Source organism: Echinops telfairi, unplaced genomic scaffold, assembly GCF_000313985.2.
Source record: "Echinops telfairi isolate 266 unplaced genomic scaffold, ASM31398v2 ScPeMD7_443;HRSCAF=831, whole genome shotgun sequence".
NCBI classification, from domain to species: domain Eukaryota; kingdom Metazoa; phylum Chordata; class Mammalia; order Afrosoricida; family Tenrecidae; genus Echinops; species Echinops telfairi.
This window is the reverse complement of record NW_022104341.1, coordinates 58,825,810-58,846,254: the sequence shown is the minus strand read 5'-3', so window position 1 is coordinate 58,846,254 and position 20,445 is coordinate 58,825,810. Positions and strand designations below refer to the sequence as shown.

Genomic DNA, 20,445 nt, shown 5'->3' with positions numbered 1-20,445 from the left:
AGGATGCTGAGACTTGCTCCTGAATATAGAGAAGATAAAATGACTGGAAGAAGAACAGTCAAAGGACTTCACAGAAAACCCCACGTGCAGTCGAATGAGACACAGAATGACAATAAAAGATACAGAGATTTGAGAGAAGGCCAGGCTCAGGATTGCTTAAGCTGAAAGAACCGAAGAAAAAAGTCAAGCTTTGAGTGATAATATTGAAGAAGTCTATGGTCAAAATACTTATAATGCAGGAGGCATCAAAAGATAGAAATAACATGCACCTTTTCCTAAAAAGTATGAATCATCATTCAACTATTTCGAGAGGGAGAGTAGGATCAGGACCCATGGCTGAAGGAAGAGATCTAAACTGCACTGAAGTTACTGCTGTGAAAACAAGGCTCCAGGAAATAACCAAAAGAAATCTACTGAAGTATTTCAACAAATGGATGCAGCACTAGATACACTCGCTTGTTTATACCAAGACATTTAGGGTCCAGCTCTATATGTATGTTCATTCCAAAGAAAAGTGGCCCAGTAGAATTCAGACACTGTTGGACAATATCATTAACATCACATACAAGTACACTTTTGTCGAAGATCATTTTTAAATGGTGCCATGGTGCGTTGACAGGGAGCTCCCAGATTTCAAGCTAGATGCAGAAGAGGCCTTGGCATGAACAGCATCCCTGCTGGTAGCAGACAGACCTCGGATGACAGTAGAGAGGAGCAGAATACTCATGCTTTTATTGACAGCCATATCCACTGTGTGAATCACCTGCTGTTGATAAGATCGCCAAGGCTGGAAATCCCAGAACACAGCTGAGTTAGTTAATTTTGCCAGCCTGGCCAATAATCACATGTGGTGCTGGTTGAAAGGCGGAGGGATAAATGGGTGGTGAAGCCTCGCCTTTCGAGTTCTCGGGTCTCTTGTTTTGTGATGGTTGCATCGGGTGCAGCTGCCTTAGCAGTTCCCTGCTTCAGCTTGCAAGATGGATTTCCTACAAGATATCCCCAAGGAGAAGCCGCATGGATCTATCCCGATGCAGCCCTGGGTGCTGGAGCAGCCGTGTGGAGACCCTTGCTAGTGCTGAGATGCTTGTTCGTTCATTGACTCAGCTTTCCTCCTGCTGTCGGCGTCATTGCCTCTGTTTTGTGAGGTGGAGGACTTTGTGGACTGGTGTTGGGTTAATGGGTTAATGTTGGACTTGTGGGCTTGGGCAGCATTTGGTTGGGATGTTTTCGTGATGCACCTTTTCTTTACATAAAACTCTCTCTTATATGTGAGTCTCCGTGGATTTGTTTCTCCAAAGTACCTAGACTAATACAACAGCACTGTGCTCATTCAGACCTGTGCATAGACCAAGAGGCAGTCATTGGAAGAAGGCATTGTCAGGGCTGTAACCTCTCACCATACTTAGTCTCTGCTTCTCAGCTAAGCAGAGAAACCAAAGTAGATGCAGAAGAACGCTGCATAAGGACTGGAGGGAGATTCGTTAACAATCTGCACAGGCAGATGGCACAGCTTGACTTGCTCAAGTGAAGACTTTGAGCACTACTGACTAGAGTTTTCTGTATGGATTATGCCATAATACAAAGAAAACAGAAATCTTCACAACTGGACCAATAAACAGCCTCATGACAAATGAAGAAAACAATGAAATTGTCAAGGATTTCATCTTACTTGGTCCCACCATCAATGCTCATGGAAACAGCAGTGAAGACAATTTTTATTTTATTCCAATGGTGGTCCTTTATTTGAATGGAAAAGTAATTACATGTTTTAAAAGTTAACTATTTTTTAAATATTTAAAATTTTATACTTAAGATCCCAATTCTACCTTACAAATCTGGCAAGACTTGAGAATGTACACTGGTACAGATAGGAACTGGAAACACAGGGAATCCAGCACAGATGATTCCTTCAGGACCAGTGCTGAGAGTGGTGATACCAGGAAAGTGGGGGGAATGTGGGGTAGAAAGGGGGAACCGATTACAAGGATCTACATATAACTTCCTCCCTGGGGGACAGACAACAGGAAAGTGGGTGAAGGGAGACATCGGACAGTGTAAGATATGACAAAATAATAATAATAATTTATAAATTATCAAGAGTTCATGAGGAAGGGGGAGATGGGGAGGGAGGAGGAAAATGAGGAGCTTATATCAAGGGCTGAAGTAGAAAACAAATGTTTTGAGAATGACGATGGCAACAAATGTACAAATGTGCTTGACACAATGGATGGATGGATGGATTGTGATAGGAGCTGTACGAGCCCCCAATAAAATGATTTTTTTTAAAAGACTCAGACAAATTTACATCAAAAGTGTATTTCCAGATCATCTTTAAAAGTGTTAATATGGGCCTTGGTTCTTTAGCAATTCTAAAGATGGGACACATGCATGCATACATACATAACATATATACAAACCTAGTCTTACCCATTCTTGTTTTTCCTTACTTGAATCTGAGATCCCTGATCGATGTGGAATAGTCTATTGGTTGTACTCCGTATTATGAATTGGGAGTTAATACACATATAATTCCATATTTCAACCACGTCAGCCAGAACTGCACAATTGCTAGCACAATCAGTGTCCAAACATTCTTTTTCTTCCTGGACTCCTTGACATTGTCTCCCTTTTACTACCACCCACCACTGTATCCCCACCCCCACCAACCCCAAAACCCTTATTCCACTGGCCGTCGGGTCGGGTGTAGTTCTGCTATAGTCTTGCTGTTGTTATTGGGTCATCAGGCCCGAGTTTGATCTACCAAACACAGAAAAACATCTGTATAACCAATTTCCAGAGGGTGATCCCCCAAAACATAACACCTCTGACATACACCCTAATATGAATGAACAAAACAAAAACACAGACTATGTTGAAAACCAGATCAGGTCCAGCAACGCTCAGAGGGGTTGGGAATCAACAGGCGAAGTTTTAACTGTTCAAGTCAGAGTTATGCCTTGATCTCCCATACTCATCTCTGGAGTACACAGAGTCTGGTTTGCCGAAGGCGATGGACAACAGTGGGAGCTCAAGAGTTATTGTGGAAATGACATAGAAAACAAGCCTCCGCTGAACTCTCTCTATCCACAATTGAGGCCTGGGAGGAAAAGCGTAATTAAATTGCCGAATAGTTCTGCTGAAACAAACAGATGCTGTCTCTCCAAAACCGGCACTGTTTACAGTATTGTGTATGTTTCTCTACAAGACGGACTAAAATGGGTGTTACAAAAGAGTACAAGTAAAATCCTATGCACAAATGAAATTCTGGGTGTAATAAAGAACTATAGATTAAAGAAATCAGAGTTCCCTGAAAGCAGAATAGTGGTACTGTCGGGTATAGTACTGCTAAGGGCCATGAGAACAGTTTAAACCAGCCAATCATAGGGAGAAAGATGAGGCTGTCTGCGCCTGCAAAGATTATTCTTGGAGACCCTAAAAGGGTCGCTGTGTGTCAAAATCGACTGGATGATAATGGTTTGGGTTGGGTTGAGTTTTGGCAACTTTAAGACCCACAGAGCCCAGGTGCTCTATGAGTTGAAATGTGTTCATTTTACCACTAGATGGCGCGCGCGCAATGATGCTGAATATTTGTTCTTGACGTTAAGTCCTGGCCAGTGGGACAAAGTGGAGGCTTCTCCTCCCTAAAGAGTTCTGGGCTCTGAAGTCCCACAGGGGCAGGGCTGCCCTGCCTTATGGTGTCTCTATGAGTCAGAGTTAGCTCGATGGTAGTGAATTTGGTTTGGGTTGAGTGGTTTAAGAAATTATTATAAACCTATCCGTTTTTATAGCCAATCAAACGTTTTTGCTCCTCTGCCATTTTATCCTTAATTAATAATATATCAAAATATGTTGGAGAACACAGAATAGTTTTGTAAATAATCTAGCTGTGCTTAGGCAGAGTTTTCCTCTTGGTTTTGTCTTTCCCCTCCGTTTACGTTCTTCCTTTCCCGGTGCTTGCTTGCATCCGTTGTCTTATACTTTCTCCACGAGCTATTGTCTGATTTACAGATTAGCTTTCACAGGTCAGAAACTTTAAGGCACCAAGAAAGAGGAGGTTCTTTTACGCCTGTAAAGAGTTACAGTCTTAGAAACCATAGGGGCCGATCTGTCCTGTCCTATATGATCGCTGGGAGTCAGAATGGACTTGACGCGGTAGATTTGGTTTGTGTTTGTTTGTTATCCTGGGGATCTGCAAATCTACTTCTTACTGTTAAATAGTCCACTCTCGAAGACTTCCAAAGTCCATAAAATCATATTGCTATACCCTCATTGACTCACTCTGACTCTTAATTACCCTATATGGGGTTTCTGAGGCTGTAAACCTTTATAGGAATAGACAGACGCATCTTTCTCTCTCAAAACAGCTAGTGGATTCAAACTGTTGGCCTTCCAGTTAGCAAGTCCAGTGCATAATCCACTATGCACCAGGGCTCCTTGTTGACAAAGTTACCTGTCTGTTAGTTGTTGCTGTTGCTTGCTTGTTTTAAGCTCCCTTTAACCATCATTTACAAGGCAGAGTTAATAGCTGCCACTTTCCTCAGCAGCCCATCGGCTCTGAGTGTCCCGCATGCCGAAGACTTGCTGAGCTCCCTTAGCTGTGCTGCCAGGTACTCAGATTCCAGAATTCAGCAGCCACGGGTTTACTTCATTCCCCCTGGGTGGTGCAAAGAATAAGCATGCGACTGCCAAACAGTTGGGGGTTCCGAGCCCCCCAGAGAGATCTGAGAAGACAGGCATCTGTATCTGACGCCAAACAGTCCCAGCCTTGAAAAGCCAAGGGACAGTTTTCCTCAGCAGGAGTCAGACGGACGCACTTGACAGCCACTAATAACTCCACCTCCTTGTACCTCACGCGCCCCACCCAGGACCTTCTAAGTGACGTCAGCTTCACATAAGAAAACTGAGCAAATATTAAGGTGTTTCTCCCAGCTCAAAATTCATCTCCCGGAAGCATTTTGGGGAAGGGGCAGGTTTTGATGCCGTTCACCGCCTTACTTTGTGTCTGTGTTGTTCTTGTGGTTGTTAGGTACAGTCATGACAGTTCCGACTCATAGCACACCTACGTACTACAGAGCCAAACTCTGCCTGGTCCACGCCATCCGGACAATTGTTCCTATGCCCGAGCCCGTTGTTCCAGCCACTGTGCCAATGGTCGCGTAGAGGGCCGTCCTCTTCTTGCTCAACCCCCACTTCCCCCGCGGTGCCTCCTGAGACGGTCTTTGGAATGCCTCTTCTTCTAGACCTTATCTTCTCGTGAAATCGCCACTGGTTCGCTTTCACTGCCCGGCGAGAGCCGGCATTCCTATTTCTGGAAAGTGCAACTCTCATGATTTAATCTTCCTGCTGGGTGCCCTTCTTGGTCTAGGTACCAACCTGTAGCTTCAGGAATGGTGCCACCACTGATTTTGTTGGCCAGGGACCCAGAAGTTGCCCTCCCTCTCACTCGCCCTGCCAGCAGCCGGCGAGTCCTGCGGGTTCTACTTAGCAAATGTTGATGAAATGCCCATGGCTTTGCTTGAATGTAGATCGCCAGCCTCTTCTACATGCACTACCAATGCAGGTCTTCAAGTGGCTCTGCGGCGCAAAGCATGTCCACCCTGAAAGCTACTCTTCATACTACATACCACCAGACCTGTGTTTCCAAAGCTAGTCTGTTGGACACTTTGCGACTTTAAAACGTTAGTCGTGTTCCTCGTGTTCCTCGTGTTTGTTTGTGGCACACACACCAAACCCTGAGTGTGGACCCTTTATGACAAGAGCCCCGCTGTCCTTGTCAGCTACATTTTCCCCACTGGCCCTCCTCACAATCTCGGCGTCAGCCAAACCAGTCTGCAGCTCCTCACCGGACTCTCCCTCCACTGGAGCGTTAGCACCTGGCCTTCATTCCTGCACAGCCTTAGGCCTGGCTAACCCTCTACCTCTGAGTGCTCGGGAGAGCTGGAGCTCCCTCACTGTGGGCAACTAGCCCTGCCCCAGGAGACTTCTGGGCACCTCTCTCTGTCTCCTTAGAAGACATTACGACGGTTCATGGGCTTATGCAGAGGGTGGTGTTGGTGCAGTGGATCAACACGTGGCTGCTCAGGGAAACTCGGTGGGTAGAAGTCTTCAGCTGCTCTGGGGAGAAAGGTGCGACCGTCTGCTTGCAGAGATGTTACCGCCGTGGCAACTCTGTGGGGCAGTGCTGGCGCGTCCTGCCCGGGCGGTAGGTGTTCATTAGATAGCACAGGGTTATTGACCATTAAGGAGCCATCGAGCAACCAGTGGTTGATCTTGGTTAGCAGGGAGTCCACAGGAGAATGGCTGGGTGATCTACTTCCATAAAGAGAATAGCCAAGAAGACCCTCTCGGGTAGTGCTCTACGCTCACATGGGGTCACGGGCGTCAGAGTCCAAGCTCAACACGTGGAAAACGAACATCTCTGCCTTCTTACTTCTAGCCAGGACTTCACTACTTGCCGCCGATCTCTCCTTGAGGAAGCAGCCCTGGGGTGTAGTGGTTACCTATTGGGCTCCTAACTGTCAGGTGAGGGCCTTGGGAGAAAGACAATGCTTTCTACTCCCAGAAGGAGTTGCCGTGTGGAAAAACCTCAGGGGTGAACCTACCATGTGCTATCCTGGCTATGAGTCAGAAGGCCCCCATGGCTGTGAGGCTGTTTGCTTGTTTGGGTGTTCTTGATGAATCCTTGGCCAGGAAATGCCAAATCCTGCCTAACAAACTAATTCCACGTCCATATAGGGAGTTGATTCTAACTCCCTATAGGACAGGGCAGACTTGCCCCTGTGAGTTTCTGAGACTGTCACTCTCAAAAGGAACACAGTCTTAGCTTTCTACCACAAAGTGGTGGGTGGTTTCAAGCTGTTGACCGTGTAGTTCAGTGGTTCTCAACCTGTGGGTCGTGACCCCTTTGGGGATTGAATGACCCTTTCCCAGGGGCCGTCTGATTAATAACAGCAACAAAATTACAGTGATGAAGTAGCAACAAAAATAATTTAATGGTTGGGGGTCAGCACCACATGAGGAACTGTATGAAAGGGTCCCGGCATCAGGAAGGTTGAGAACCACTGGTGTAGTTAGAAGCCCAGTGCCTAGCTAGGCCGCTGGGGATCCTTATGCCACGTCCTGGCCTGATGTAAAAGACCATGTCCAGGCTGAGTGACTGATTGGATGGAGCTGAGCATCGTTACTAGAGACATTTGTGACACAGTGGCATACTGGCTTATGCCCTGGGCTGTTATCCACAAGGTCAGCAGTTCAAAACCACCAGCCCATCCAAGGGTGAAAGATGAAATTTCCCACCCCTGCAAGAATGTCCAGTCTCAGAAGCCCATAGGAGCAGCTCCGCTCTGTACTGTAGGGGTGCGGGGAGTCGACATTCACGGGGGTGGGGTGGGGGGTGGGGGCGGCTTTGGGAAAGCCAGCAAAGTCGCAGCGTACTTTGGATAATCTTGGCCAAGGTGATAACGTTGACGCTTAGTTCAGTGGGCAGAAATGAGTCTGTGAAGGTTGCTGGTGAGATCAAAGTGAGATCAACAGAGAGGAAAACACTTTAGAAAGAAACATGGTGGGAAGCCAAGGGACGGAGGGGAGGTGGCTAGGCCGGGGAGAAGAGGGCGGCGGCTGGGGCAGTCTCTGCGGTGGAAGGGAAGAGTGGAGAGGCGCCTCCTCCGGTTCCTGGCTGTCAGACGCCCTCAGTGAAGTTACGCTGGTCAGGCCCGTTGCACGGGCTCCAGCTTTCTTCGTTATTCTTTTTGTCTTTACTGTCCAACGTGGGCCGGCAAGACGGAGGGCTGGAATCAACTCAAAGGGGCATTCGACCTAAAGACAAAAGTGGAAAGAAAGTCTCCTTACACCTTAAAGGCCTCACAGAGCATCTCTGGGCGGAGAGAAGAGGCCCAGGCGGGCATGTCTGACTCAGCCCTGAATCCCAGCCCTCCCACGGTCCCCGGGGCAGGGAAGATGCTTACTGATCACGACTTTCCCGGCCGGACTGGTCGGCAATCATGAAGAGGAGACCGACGAGAAGTGAGGGGGCTCGTTGTCTCCGAAGCCTCGGCATCCGCTCTCCCTCTGCGCATGTGCGGCACGGAGGCCTGGCTTCTGTGACTGAAGCTCGCCCAGAGCTCCCGGAGCGGCCCTCTGCAGTCCGTTTGTGGGGAAAAGGTACCAGCGTCAGGCCACACTCCTGAAAAGACACTTCTGAGCGGTCCGAAGGGCAGATGCACATACCACTCCCCGAACCAAAACCCACTGCCGCCAAAGACGAGCTTAATCACGCTCTGGGACCAGCCGAGCCACGTAGGTATGGTCAATGGTAGGTTCCGTCTATACAATCCCATGAAAAGCTTTCGCTGGGGTACTTTCAGGGGTGGTGGTGTTACATTAAAAACAATAAGTAATGGGCTTCCCAGACAGAATTCGGTGTTTAAATGGCATTAAGGCTGTGGTTCACATCAACAAAAGCCAGGAAATCCACTGTTAACCTTTATCCAGATGGTTACACCATTTTTTCCCAACTCCGTGTGTGCCTGGGGGCAGTCCTCCCTCTGAATTTCCTGGCTCTGGTAACTGGAGTCCATAAATCAGGTCCTTTGGATTACAGTAATCAGGGCCTGCCAGGTAATGGGCATATGCCCCAAGGATATATGCTCACTTGTGAGTGTTTTTAAAGCACAGTCTCCCTAAATCCAGGAACCTTGAACCTGACACTGTTATTTATTTGTTTCAAACTCCCCATTGATGCCTGATTTTCAGCACTGCTTTATATCCAAATAGGAAAATGTTTATAATATGCTGTGAACATTGATAAAGTGTACTATCACCGTTTATATGCCACCATTGTTCTCCAAAAGTCTCTTTCCTCTCTTTTTCCCAGACATGGCGATGACCTGATTGTGACACCTTTTGCCCAGGTATGTGTCGTGCCAGGCCTGGGTCCCTGAGGGCGGGCTCAGAACTGCCTTCTGCCCCTCACTGTTGGAAACCCTTCCCTCCTAGGTGCTGGCCAGCCTGCGGAGCGTGAGGAACAACTTCACGGTGCTGACAAACCTTCAGGGAACGGCCAGCAGGTAAGCACAGCTATGTTCTATGTCACCGGCATGTAGACATGGCCTTGGTGAATCCCTTCCACTAAGGCACAAACATTGGATAGCATGTTTAGAAATCATCTACACCATTGAAATTTGCTACTTGGAGCTATGCTAGGTCAAATCATGAAATTTGAAAACGGTATGTCGTACAGTGAAATTTGAAAATGGTAGCGTGACATTTGGAAAGAGTATCTTTAGCCCTCGTGAGAGATGATCTGGGCTAGGTGGTTTTTGTTTTTCAATCCTTGTCCCTTAACCCACAGTCGATTTTGAGTTGCCCGAATTATGGTGACCTCCTTCCAAAAGGAATCAAACCCTTCCTCACCTGTGCACTCCGCATCATCACATGGGGATCCAGACGGTTTTCCACTGAAGTCAATGCCCAGGTCATTCTTCCTCATTCCTCTGCATCTAGAGGCTCTGCTGAGACCTGTTCAGCCTTGCAGGAGCGCACAAACCTGTCCTGACAGATAAGCGGGGGCTGCATGTCAGCTACATGGATCCCAGTAAGAATCATTTCAGCAGATGAACGAATGAGATTATGATTTTGTTGTTGTTGTTGACTTTTATATTTACCATTTTGGAGATTATACTTGATGGTCATACATTCTATTAAGATCTTTCAGGATAAGGTATGCATGAGTTCAGATTCACTCTTACACTTGAAGTTTCCGAAGAGTCAGACAGACCAGCTTCCCTATATTTTTGTTATTGTGTAAACAAGTTCATGAGTTCAATAAATAAAGTCAGAAAGTGGGGTTATCTTATCTTGCACTACCAAATAACTACTGGCCTGACCTGGCTAAATTCAATTTTGAATGCTGGACCTTGGTTTTTCCTCATCTATAAAATGAATATTTGAACTTGAAATCGTCTACAGTCCCTTTCTCCCCTAATATTCTAACAGCCTAGGAGTCTAACCATCCCTGGGTGGTTGAGACAGTGGATGCTCCAGGCTGCTAACTGAAGGGGCGGAAGCTGTCCCAGAGGCACCTCAGAAGAAAGGAGTGACAAACTGTGGAACACCGTTCTACTCTGACACACATGGAGGGGCCACGAGTCAAAGCCAACTCCAGGACAGCTGTTTTGTTTTGTTATTTCCTTTGTTTCCCCATGAATACCAGCTACATGCTACACAGTTGGTTATTTGGCATGCTTTAAAAGATCACCACCCGACTCAGGAGGTCATAGAAGCAATGACCTTTGTGTAGGGTTCAGGAGACCCTCAACGCGATGGATTCAACCTGTTTCTGTTTTGCAGAAAGAGACTCCCAGGCCCTCAGAAATGCAAGGACTTGTTAACAACCAGGCCCAAGTAGAGAAGCACCTGAGCCCACTCTTAAGTCCCCTGAGTTTGTGGCCAGTGCTGCCCACAGATGCAGATGACACAGGCTCCGTGTGGGCTGCTAACCCCCAGGCCGGCCATGTGAACCCAGCAGCTGCTCAGAGGGTGCCCTGTTCCCATGACGAATTACAGCCATGCGAATGTACAGAGGCATTTTCCTCTGTCCGACTGAGTCCCAGTGAGTCAGAATGGACTTCATGACAGGGAGGGTCTTGCTTTTGTGTTCTGGTTTCTTTGTGAGTGCTCACTACTGAATAGCATACTCTTCCCAGTTGTGGAACAGTTGTTAATTAACCTTCTCTTCTGCCTTTATCACCAGCCATGGCCATGAGCTGACACATTACTGTACAAAACAAAATATCACTGCCACGGAGTCAATGCTGACCCATAGGGGTGCTAGGACAGGGTAGAACTGCCCGGCTCTGAGTTTCGGAGCCTGTAACTGTTTATAAGAGTAAAAATTCTCATCTTTCTCCTGAGGAGTGGCTGGTGGTTGTGAACTGCCGACTTGGGTCACAGCTCAACTTATAACCACTGTGCTACCTGGGGTCCTCAACACAGTCTATGGAGGGGACTTTTAGAAAGCAGCATGGCTTCTCCTTGTCCTGTAGCTTGACCTCTCGGGTCCTGCTGAGATGGCTTTGCATACCCTCCTGGAGTCTTCCCACCTCTGGTCTCTCCTCCTCCAAACGTGTTTCAGACCTGCCACAGGAGTGGTCATTCTAAAATGCACCTCAGCAGGTCCCTCTCCTTGGGGAAGCATTTCAGGGGTCCAATTTTACACTAAGATGAGCTTTAAATGCAGGTGCTTGGCACCCAAGGCAAATTCATGGAGTGAAGATGGCCGATCCATTGGAAAACAAGGAAGCAGGAAATAATAGCTTTTTATCTCTTTATTTTTGTACAGTTGGGGCAGGAACTTGGTGTCACAATATTGTAATTGGCAGAAAAACAATGGGGGGAGGGGCAGGTGTCCAAGGTAGTATAGCTAAAAGCAAGCCTTCTGGAGGGAGAGGTAGATAGCACCTTAAGTGGCTTGCATGATTAATTACAAGTACATGTTCCTCCATCTACTACATAAGACAGGGGTCCCAGGACAGATGTCTCCAACACCCTGCATTAAAACTTTCCTTCTCAAGGATGTCTCTTTCGGGGGAGTCACTGGAAAGATGTATCCATAATACTGTGCATCAGGACCCTCCAGGCACAAGCATCTGTTTCAACACAGGGGACCCGATTCTCTGGGAACAGACTGTGAGGTCCTGCTTCTGCCAGACCCCGCAGCGAAAGCCTGTTTCTTTCCAGGTGTATAATTTGATTACTGTGGTCAGAAGGCAGCTTTCAAATCCCACATAGATGCTAGATTCATGTCAAGACTTTGTAATGGAGTTAAGGCTCCATGTTCAGACTGCCCTATTTACACACACCAAGTGTTTCTGATTTTAGGTTCGCATGAAGAATAAAGAAACAATGCTTAGGGAGATTAAATGAACTGCCCATATTCACTGCACATTTTAAGTTTTCTGAGTTACTGGAAGAAGTCCCTGAAGGCTTTGGAGCAGACAATGATTTAGCCTGAAAAGCAGAGGCACTAAACAGAAGAGTGTTTTCAGCAATGAAACTGTGAGGCGTGAAGTTCTGACCTAGGAGGATGACGGTGCTCCGGGGAGACCAGCTTGCATGGGGGTATATTTCAAAGGTTTCCATCCACAAATAAGCAAACAAACAAAAACTCTCCAAACTGACTGCTGGCTGTAGAGTCAATTCTGACTCTCTCCCAACACTCGAGGACAAGGTGGAACTTCCCCTCGCATTTCTGAGACGGTGTGCCTTTAAGGCGGTAGAAAGCCTCCTCTTTCTCCCACGGAGCAGCTGGTGGTTTCAAACTCATAACCCTCTGTGTCCCTGGGGCTCCTCAACATAACTAAACTCAGAGCCACCACTTCCCGCGGCTCCAAGGAAGAGGAGGAGGGGAATGTCTTCAAACTGATTGGCTAATGTGCATCGGACACGTCTTGCTCCGGTATGATAGGAGCATTTGGCTAAAAGCTCGTGAATTGTCTGTGTCGACTCCAGCTACTTGCCAACTAATCAGGTCTTTCCAATAGCTTTGTGGGATTTTACCCCCCTGGGACTTTAGAAAATATGTGTCCACGAGTCCCCTTTACATGGCAGAGCCGACATCCATTGCAGACTCTGGCTGGGGACCTGTCCTCAAGTCATGAGCCATCCATGTCCCCTCGGCGCCAAGCAGAGCACACTCACTGACCAGAATAGGTCTCACACGGTAAGGTATTGCCTATCCTATCACAGTCCTTCATTCCCATAGCTGTACAGAGTTGATCCTGTTACTTGTTGCAAGTACTTCAGGGAAGCTCACAGCAACAAATATCCAAGCAGGACACACCTATCTCTGGAACTTTTCCAAAGGAAGTTGGATATGCCGGGCCCAGATCTTCCTGCGACCCGAGTGATGGATGGCCACCACGGAGGGAGGAACTTGGCTGGGACAGGTTGGAAACGGAAGGGCCCTTTGATGCACTCCATTCTGTTCCTTGACAATCCAGCGGTCCATAGAGAAGAAGGGAGCTGCTGCGAGCAAAGACGCATCTCCCGTCCTCACTCGGTTCTGCAGACTAGACACCAGAACAAGTAACAAAAACCATGGGGAGTGGGGGCGTAGCTGAAGATAGGAGGGCCTGCCAGGATTGGACACAGCAGACTGAGAGAATTGCTCATCACAGATTTATTTTAAAATGGAAAATAAGGATTCATGAAAGTGGAAATTGCTTTCTGAGTTGGTTGACGTTGGTTTCAGAGTTCTTTGCGTGCGAATTTGAAGCAATGCGATAACCTTGGAGTGGTTTTTGGGAGACATCTGCATGGCGTGGTTTCTTATAAGTAAATGAACTCCCACGTCGAATGATACTTCTCATAAGTCAGGATTTCCTTTATCTTCTGGCTCCTTGCTCTGCAGTGTCTGCCCGAGCATGACCACCCAATGGGAGAAAATCTCCAAGTTCCCGTTGAGAGATTTCCTCATTCCTCCGTGAAAGGCCCCGTTGAGAGATGCCTGCTTGGGCCTGTGCTTCTTGGCTTCAGAGTACAACCTACATCTCCTTTGTCGTTTGGAAAATCTGGTTTTCATTTAGTTGTTAATTCAGATCAGCATTCCTCAAGCTTTTCTGGCTTTAGACAAGCCTGATGGAGAAACCAGGTGTGTGAGTGGGAGACACCACACACACACACACACACACACACACACACACACACACACACACACACAGAGACTCAGCAGTAATCAAAGAATGGAGCCGGGAGCAAAGTGGAGTCTTCCTTCATCACTGGGCTCTCTGGAGAACATCACAGTGCTCACCTGTGGTCCTCCAGGTACAGGCTTGGTTGTTACATCCTTTCCAAACACCATGTTAGCAGCAGTTTCTGCAAACTTGGGGACCGAGTTAATAACCACTTGTGTCTTTCTGTTGCAATGTATGCGGGGCTGTAAAAAGTTCCCGGGGAAGCAAATGGAACTCAAAGATAATGGACCTTTTTCCATGAACATTTTAAAGCCCCTGGTAGAAGTGCCTTTCAAAGCTTTTATGTGCTTGGCATGGGATTTAAACTAGCTGAGAATCATAAAACCTTTAGCATTCCGAGTTGGAAAGAGGTATGCCAAATTCCCCTGGAGTGAATGAGGGAACAGATGCAGCTCAGCGCACACAGGCCCTGGCTCCCTGGACAGCCTCGGTGAAGGGCAGTTGCTGCCTGCTCTCCTCTCCCCCTGTGATGAGGAAACTGAGCGGCCCACGAGTTGCTTGGGTCTGCCCAGTCGGAAGGTGCCAGAACCAGGATTAGGATTCTAATCTTATTTATAGTCTGGCTCTCTCTCGACTGTGCTTTTCAAGCTGGAAAACTTTTACTGCTGCAGCCTCGTGACGCTTGCTGTTAATATTGTCATCTCCAGCACCCCTTTCGTATAACTTCTTCCACTGCTCCGTAACTTAGCCTCTGCTGGGAACTGGGTGACCAACACCACTTTCCCTTGATGCTCTCATTCCCTCCAAATGGTAATCCAGCTGCCACATGTCAGCCTTTCGTTTAGAATGCACCGGCCCCTTCTTGACCACGTTCTGAGACTGAGGGGCACACCACCCTGACACGGCCCCTGCCTTTTGGGTGGAATGTGCAACTCTAGGAGCCCTTGGGAGGACTGGGCACTGTTTGAGTAGCCATGTAATTTTTAAAAAGCAGGGATATCTGTTGTCTAAGTGCTTCTTGAAAGATGCCTTCTTGAACAAAAGCTTCCCTTTTGAGCCCAAGAAAGGATATAAAATTTATACATAACCATCTTATGAATATGGTTGAAAATCTGCATCGTACCAGACAGTATGCCAACTTCCAGGGTGACACACATGAACAAGCCTCAGTCTTTGCCCTTAAAGTCCTCACAGGAAATTTGAGGAGGCAGACAGGGGACAGGGACCCACAATCTGATAGGGCCTGTGCTGTGATGGAAGGGGGGGGGGCAGGACAGGGAACCTCCTCAGAGCATGTCTGCCTCTCAAGAGGGAAGGCTCTTCTGTGGAGGAGATGCCTACATCGAGGGCTAGAACACTTGCAGGAGCCAGTCACCCCACGAGGAGGAGAAGGGTCTACAGCTGAGGAAACGTTCTGCAAGGGCACAGTAAGCGAACATGCTGCATTCAGCCGCCGCAAGTCGTATGGAGCCAGGGCTGCATGGGGAAAGGAAGCTAGATCAGACAGTCCTGTCCTGTGTTCGATGCCTTAAGCCGCTTTCACATCAGTGGTTCCTATCCTCGACCATCCACCAAGAGTTAGAGCTCTGACTATTCTCGACATCGGTGGGTCCAGCCAAGGCGGTGGAATGGCATCAGTTACACATTCTGTCATCAACACAGGCTGGCAGCATGGATGACCCATGTCCATGCTCCTTATCATATGACAAAACCACACTCAAGTTACAGACGAAGCGCCGGGGTGCTGAGAAGGGGCACCGCTTTCAGCTGAAACCATACTTAGGAGAAGGGGGCCCTTGACCTTTGCTACCGGGAAGTATGGATGTGTGGTGGGAGGGCTGCCTGACGGAGGAGTGGCCTGAGCAGAGCCAGGGAGGGACAGCACATGTTCCAGAACAAAGAAGGAATCAAGTTGGGACCTGGCAAAGGATGAGTTAGCTCTTTCACCCTTTCATTCCTTTATTCTTCCATTCAAAACGATTTTCTGAATGGAGTGTGTAAACCCTTCCTGGGAATCAAGGTACAAAGTGAGCAACTTCGTTGCACCTCACTGAAGTGCACACTTAAGCTAACAAGTCCTATGCTGAACATTATTTCAAAACACCAATAACAAAAGACGCCAAACAAAACCCATCTGCCAATGAGACTGTTGAGACTCGGGGGGTCCCTTGAGCAGCTGGGTCAAACTGTGCTTCGTAGAGTTTTCAAGAGTTGCACCCCTTTTGAAGTCGACGCCAGGCTTTCCGAAGTACCTCCAGGTGGGTTCAAACTACCAACCTTTTGGTATGAAGCCAAGCACTTAATGCCTGTGCCACGCAAAGCCCAAACCAAAGCTGTCGACATGCCAGTTCTGACCCATGGCAACCGAGGCGTCACAGGCCAGAAGGGCCAACAGGGTTTTCTTGACTGTCATCTTGACAGAAGCAGATCGCCAAGACTGTCCGCTGCGGGGCCACTGTGTGGGGTTGAACCACCAACCTTTAGGGTAGCAGACAATTGCAAACTACGTGGTCTGGACTACCCCGATCAGGACTTGTATTTTAATTCCAATTTAAATGGTTACTACAGAGAAGTACAGGATGCCTGACACACCCTAACCCATTGTGGGTTTGAGGTACGATGGGATTCTGAGAGATAAAGTTAGAGAAATCACCATTATCTGAATACTGTCCTGATTTTTTTTCGCTTTTATTCCAGAGCCACACGCACATATTGAAAGAATGGCACATGGCTTAGAAAAGTGAAGTATCGAGCCCCACTTCTGACCTGTGGAGCCCGAACACCTGAGAATGAAGCCCAGCAATGGGCTTTCACATGCCTTCCAGGGCAGGGGTTCGCAACCTTCCTCATGCCGCAACCCTTTCATACAGTTCCTCGCATTGTGGTGATCCCCCCCACCATAAAATTATGTTTGTTGCTACTTCATAACTATAATTTTACCACTATTATGAATCGGACAACCCCTGTGAAAGGGTCATTCAACCCCCAAAGGGGTCGCAACCCACAGGTTGAGAACCGCCGTTCCAGGGGATGCTCGTGGACGCTTAGGTTTGAGGCAGTGTCCCAGCAACACGCTGGAAGTCTCTGTGCAACACAAGACAAGGGTGGTGACAGCAGCCACGTCAGGGAAGAGGGGCTCTAGCCAATAGGAAGGAAAGCTTACTCACAAACTGCGATCCTGGGAGTGTCTGTGGACTGTGAGTTTGTTTGCTTGCTTGCCCCTCTGTGGAGAGACCACTCCTTAAATTAAGCAAAGAGGAGTACAGCTACTCAGGTCTGTGTGACCACCGACAAGTGACTTCACCTCACTGAGTCCCAGTTTCCTCAGGTGCAAAAATCAGGATCTGGCTGGAGTGGTCGCTAAGCACTTCTCTGATGGTCACTCTGCATAGCACTACCCAAATGAACTGAGGTTCACTTGGCCTTTGGTGGGATTCCGGAGCGAGCGTGTCCTATTCGGAGGGCTTCCTAGAGCTGCAGAACCTGGGATAGGGGGCTGGTTAGGGACCTTGGGCCAACCGTTTCCTTCCTGGGGAGTTGGAGCATCCTGAGGCAGCGCTTGGGGGAATTCCAGGCCATTTGGATGTGAAAGAATTGCTGTCATCGACACCAGTCACAGGAGCCTGCCTTCCGGAGATAGCATGATGTCACTCAATAGCTCATGTGGACCTGGAAATCTCCTCACGGATCCTGGGACTGGCGGTGGGGGCAGCATTGATACACGGACCCAGGTCTTCTCTTCTCTGTCTCCACAGGAGATCCCCAGCTGCCAGCCAGCCTCCTGTCTCCAGAGTGAACCTACAAGGTAGGCCATGCCATTAGGTCTGTAGAAATGTCTCCAAATTAAAAACACATGCCTCTGGTTCAGAACCTCTGTACACAGTCATAGGGTCTGTTCATAGGTCCCCGTCCTCAATGCTGTTTCTCTTGGTGGCCCTCTTTCAAAGGGTTTCGGAGGTGATGCAATGTGACCATGCCACTTCGTAGAAGAGGAGCAGGAGACAGAACTGCACTGAGAACAAACTTGGCCTTAGCTCTTGGGCCCCCTGACCTCCTGGAGAGCCAACCCCAAAGGTCCTCTGAGTGCCCTCCACCCCCACTCCCACTGAGCAGGCCGCCCCACAGCATGATATGTTAGTGCATTTCCTCTCCTCATCCGTTATAGATCCCGTTTGTATTTACATCCTTTCAGGTGTGAAACCCAAGTCTCTTAGCAGGTCACAGATCATTTCTCTTGGAGGCTATCCAACTGTGTTCTCAAAAGTGGTTTTCAAAGCAACCTAACTTCCCCTCTTTCACTCCTGTGTTTGCTTTCCGTAGAGACCTGAGAGTAGCCGAGAGATAAGGCCCCTGGAAGAAACACCACCGATGTGTTGAATATAAGTTCTTTTTCATATCAGAAGCAACTAACCGGGAACCCTTTTTAAAGTCCAAAACAGAGCTCTCTCCCTAGAATCTGTCTCCACTATTGTAGCAGTGGCTTTGAGTAAACATCTAGGAACCATGGCTAAGATGAACTCGTGCTGAGATGATCTACCTTGCGGTGGCCATGTCTTTCTGTTCCCAGCCGCACCTTTGCTTTTGCTTCAGACATATCACTTTCCCTTTGGGAGGTTGTGCTGTCTTGTAGTAGTATCATGCCCATAAATATAGCGGAAACGTTACCAAAGTCCAGCTCTTAAAAGAAAGGAGCAGAGGCGGTAGATCCCATTGACTCATTGGCTTCTGAAGTATTTATGGCACACGCTTTTAAAAAGATTTCTGTGTTTGTCTCGAAGAAAGACGGAAAACAAGAATAAAAGTGAGAGCAAGATATGAGGTAAAGGTGACTCTGGAGCACTGGAGCATGGGACAGGAAAAAAGCAAACAGGGCTCTGTCAGTAGACTTCAAAGGTTTGGAATTTTGATGTCCTAGTTTGCTTCAAAGTTTCAGAAAGGGAAACTAAATAGACTGTTTTAACACGTAACTAGGATTATATACTTGAAGATCAAAGGAGGCGGTTTTGAAACTCCTACCATTTCGTCACACTGGTTTTTCAGAGAAACATTGTTGCTCAAATTTCTGTTAGCCAGATTTGAGAAGATGCTTTGGTCATCAACCAGAGCAAACTGTTAAGAGTTTCCTTTGAAGAACCCTGACACACCGGAGGCTGTCTGGGATATGGACAGTGCTGTGTGTTAACTCACGGACCATAGGAGTCTGCTGGGAACATCACCGGGGTCTTTGGCGTGCTCACTGTAGCTTGGCAAAGAGAGATCCTTTTTCTTTAAAACAATGGAGCAAAGAAATGACAATACCACACAGGCAATTTGTTTCCATCTGTCGCTGTGGCCAACGACAAAAACTCTGGCTGTTCATTGGGAAGAAAATGTAGCCATACCGATTATGACGTAATTACAGGTTTCCAAATCTCCTTAATGTCTAACTGCTGTCAGAAAAGGAAGGGGGGGTACACACATCCTGTGTTTTGTTCTTATTATCAGCTTGAATAAGTCAGGCAGATTTTTCCTGTTATTTTAATATTTATCAGCATATGACAAAGAGGTGTGTTTAAATAGACACTTCAGAGGGGAATGAAAAATAAGCGGCGTAGAATAGATTGGAGTTTCAGAGCTGGAACACAGCTTTAAAATACAGCTTTCCGAACTCGTGAGCCCGGGTTTGTGTCGATAAATAGAGAAATTGATCGCGTGTGTTTCAATTAAAATCTAAGAAAAAAGCAAAAGCTCCCATAACTTAAGTGGATTTAACCATAAAGTAGCTTGTAAGGAAAACAGGTCTGCTGTAGGCAAGTGTATTGTCGTATGGAAACAAGTTGGAAGGGGGTGGGAGGGTGGCAGGCAAATTTTTGGAAAGGAGGGATTTTTTGGTTTTTTGAACAGCTAAGTAAAAAAAAAATGGATTTTTTAATTGTCAGAAACAATGATTACATTGGTGCATTTGGTCAAACAAATTGACCATTACCAGAAATAATATATTAGGGGAATCAAAGCAAATCCTGTAGTGTGAAGTCACTTGTGAAGGCTCTTCCTTCACCAGGGTCACTCAAGGTTATTCTTCTCAGCTCCCAAATTTCTCTCCCCTTGGTTGGTTGAGGGCGGGCGGGAGGTTATGTGCTAAGTGTTTCCTAATCCACCCGTGTATTGCTCGTCGATGTTGTCCCGGTGATCTCCACCCCTAGAGACCCCGTGTGTCAGGTTTGGGTGGTCCAGCCGGTCCGTGCGCACTGCTGACTGACTGGCTGGTCCATGGGCCAGAGCTCCTCAGTCACTGTACAGGACAAAGAGGAGATGGCTGGCCATGGCCACCAGTTCAACTATTCTATAGGAGTGTGATGGGTTGGAATTGAGTGGACAAGAGTAAGTTAATCTTTGCATGGACATATTGCCCGATCTTTATTTTCTCTGACAATAATTTCATCCTGGGCTACCGTAACAATTAATGGATTCTGTTATGGTCTCTTCCATTAGAATGTAAGTAAGCTTCTGGGAGCCAGAAGCTGTACCTTTGTCATTCATGCTGCTTAGAATAACTACTAACACTTAGGAACATCATCAATGTTAACCTGGCCAGCAGAACGATATGCAGACATTGGCCTTATCTTCAATAAAAGACCGATCAATTAAAAATTTTAAAATAGACTGTCTTTTCCAAAAGAAAGCAGGAAATGTTAAAAAAAAAAATTTTAAACTAGAACAAATTTAGTGAGTCAAAAGAGGGATCAAATGATAAGGTCAATAAAACCATTTTAAA

At 47.3% G+C, this 20,445-nt stretch overlaps 1 protein-coding gene across 2 annotated transcripts in view; it reads left to right on the top strand.

Annotated features, from left to right (window-relative positions):
- PDE4B (phosphodiesterase 4B) overlaps positions 1-20,445 on the top strand; it is a 710,248-nt gene that overhangs the window by 532,386 nt on the left and 157,417 nt on the right. For both annotated transcript variants that reach the window (XM_004699361.2, XM_004699362.2), the window contains 3 exons: positions 8,873-8,909; positions 8,995-9,065; positions 17,447-17,496. In XM_004699361.2, coding sequence (XP_004699418.1) covers positions 8,873-8,909; positions 8,995-9,065; positions 17,447-17,496 — 158 coding nt within the window. The remainder of the gene's footprint in view (positions 1-8,872; positions 8,910-8,994; positions 9,066-17,446; positions 17,497-20,445) is intronic.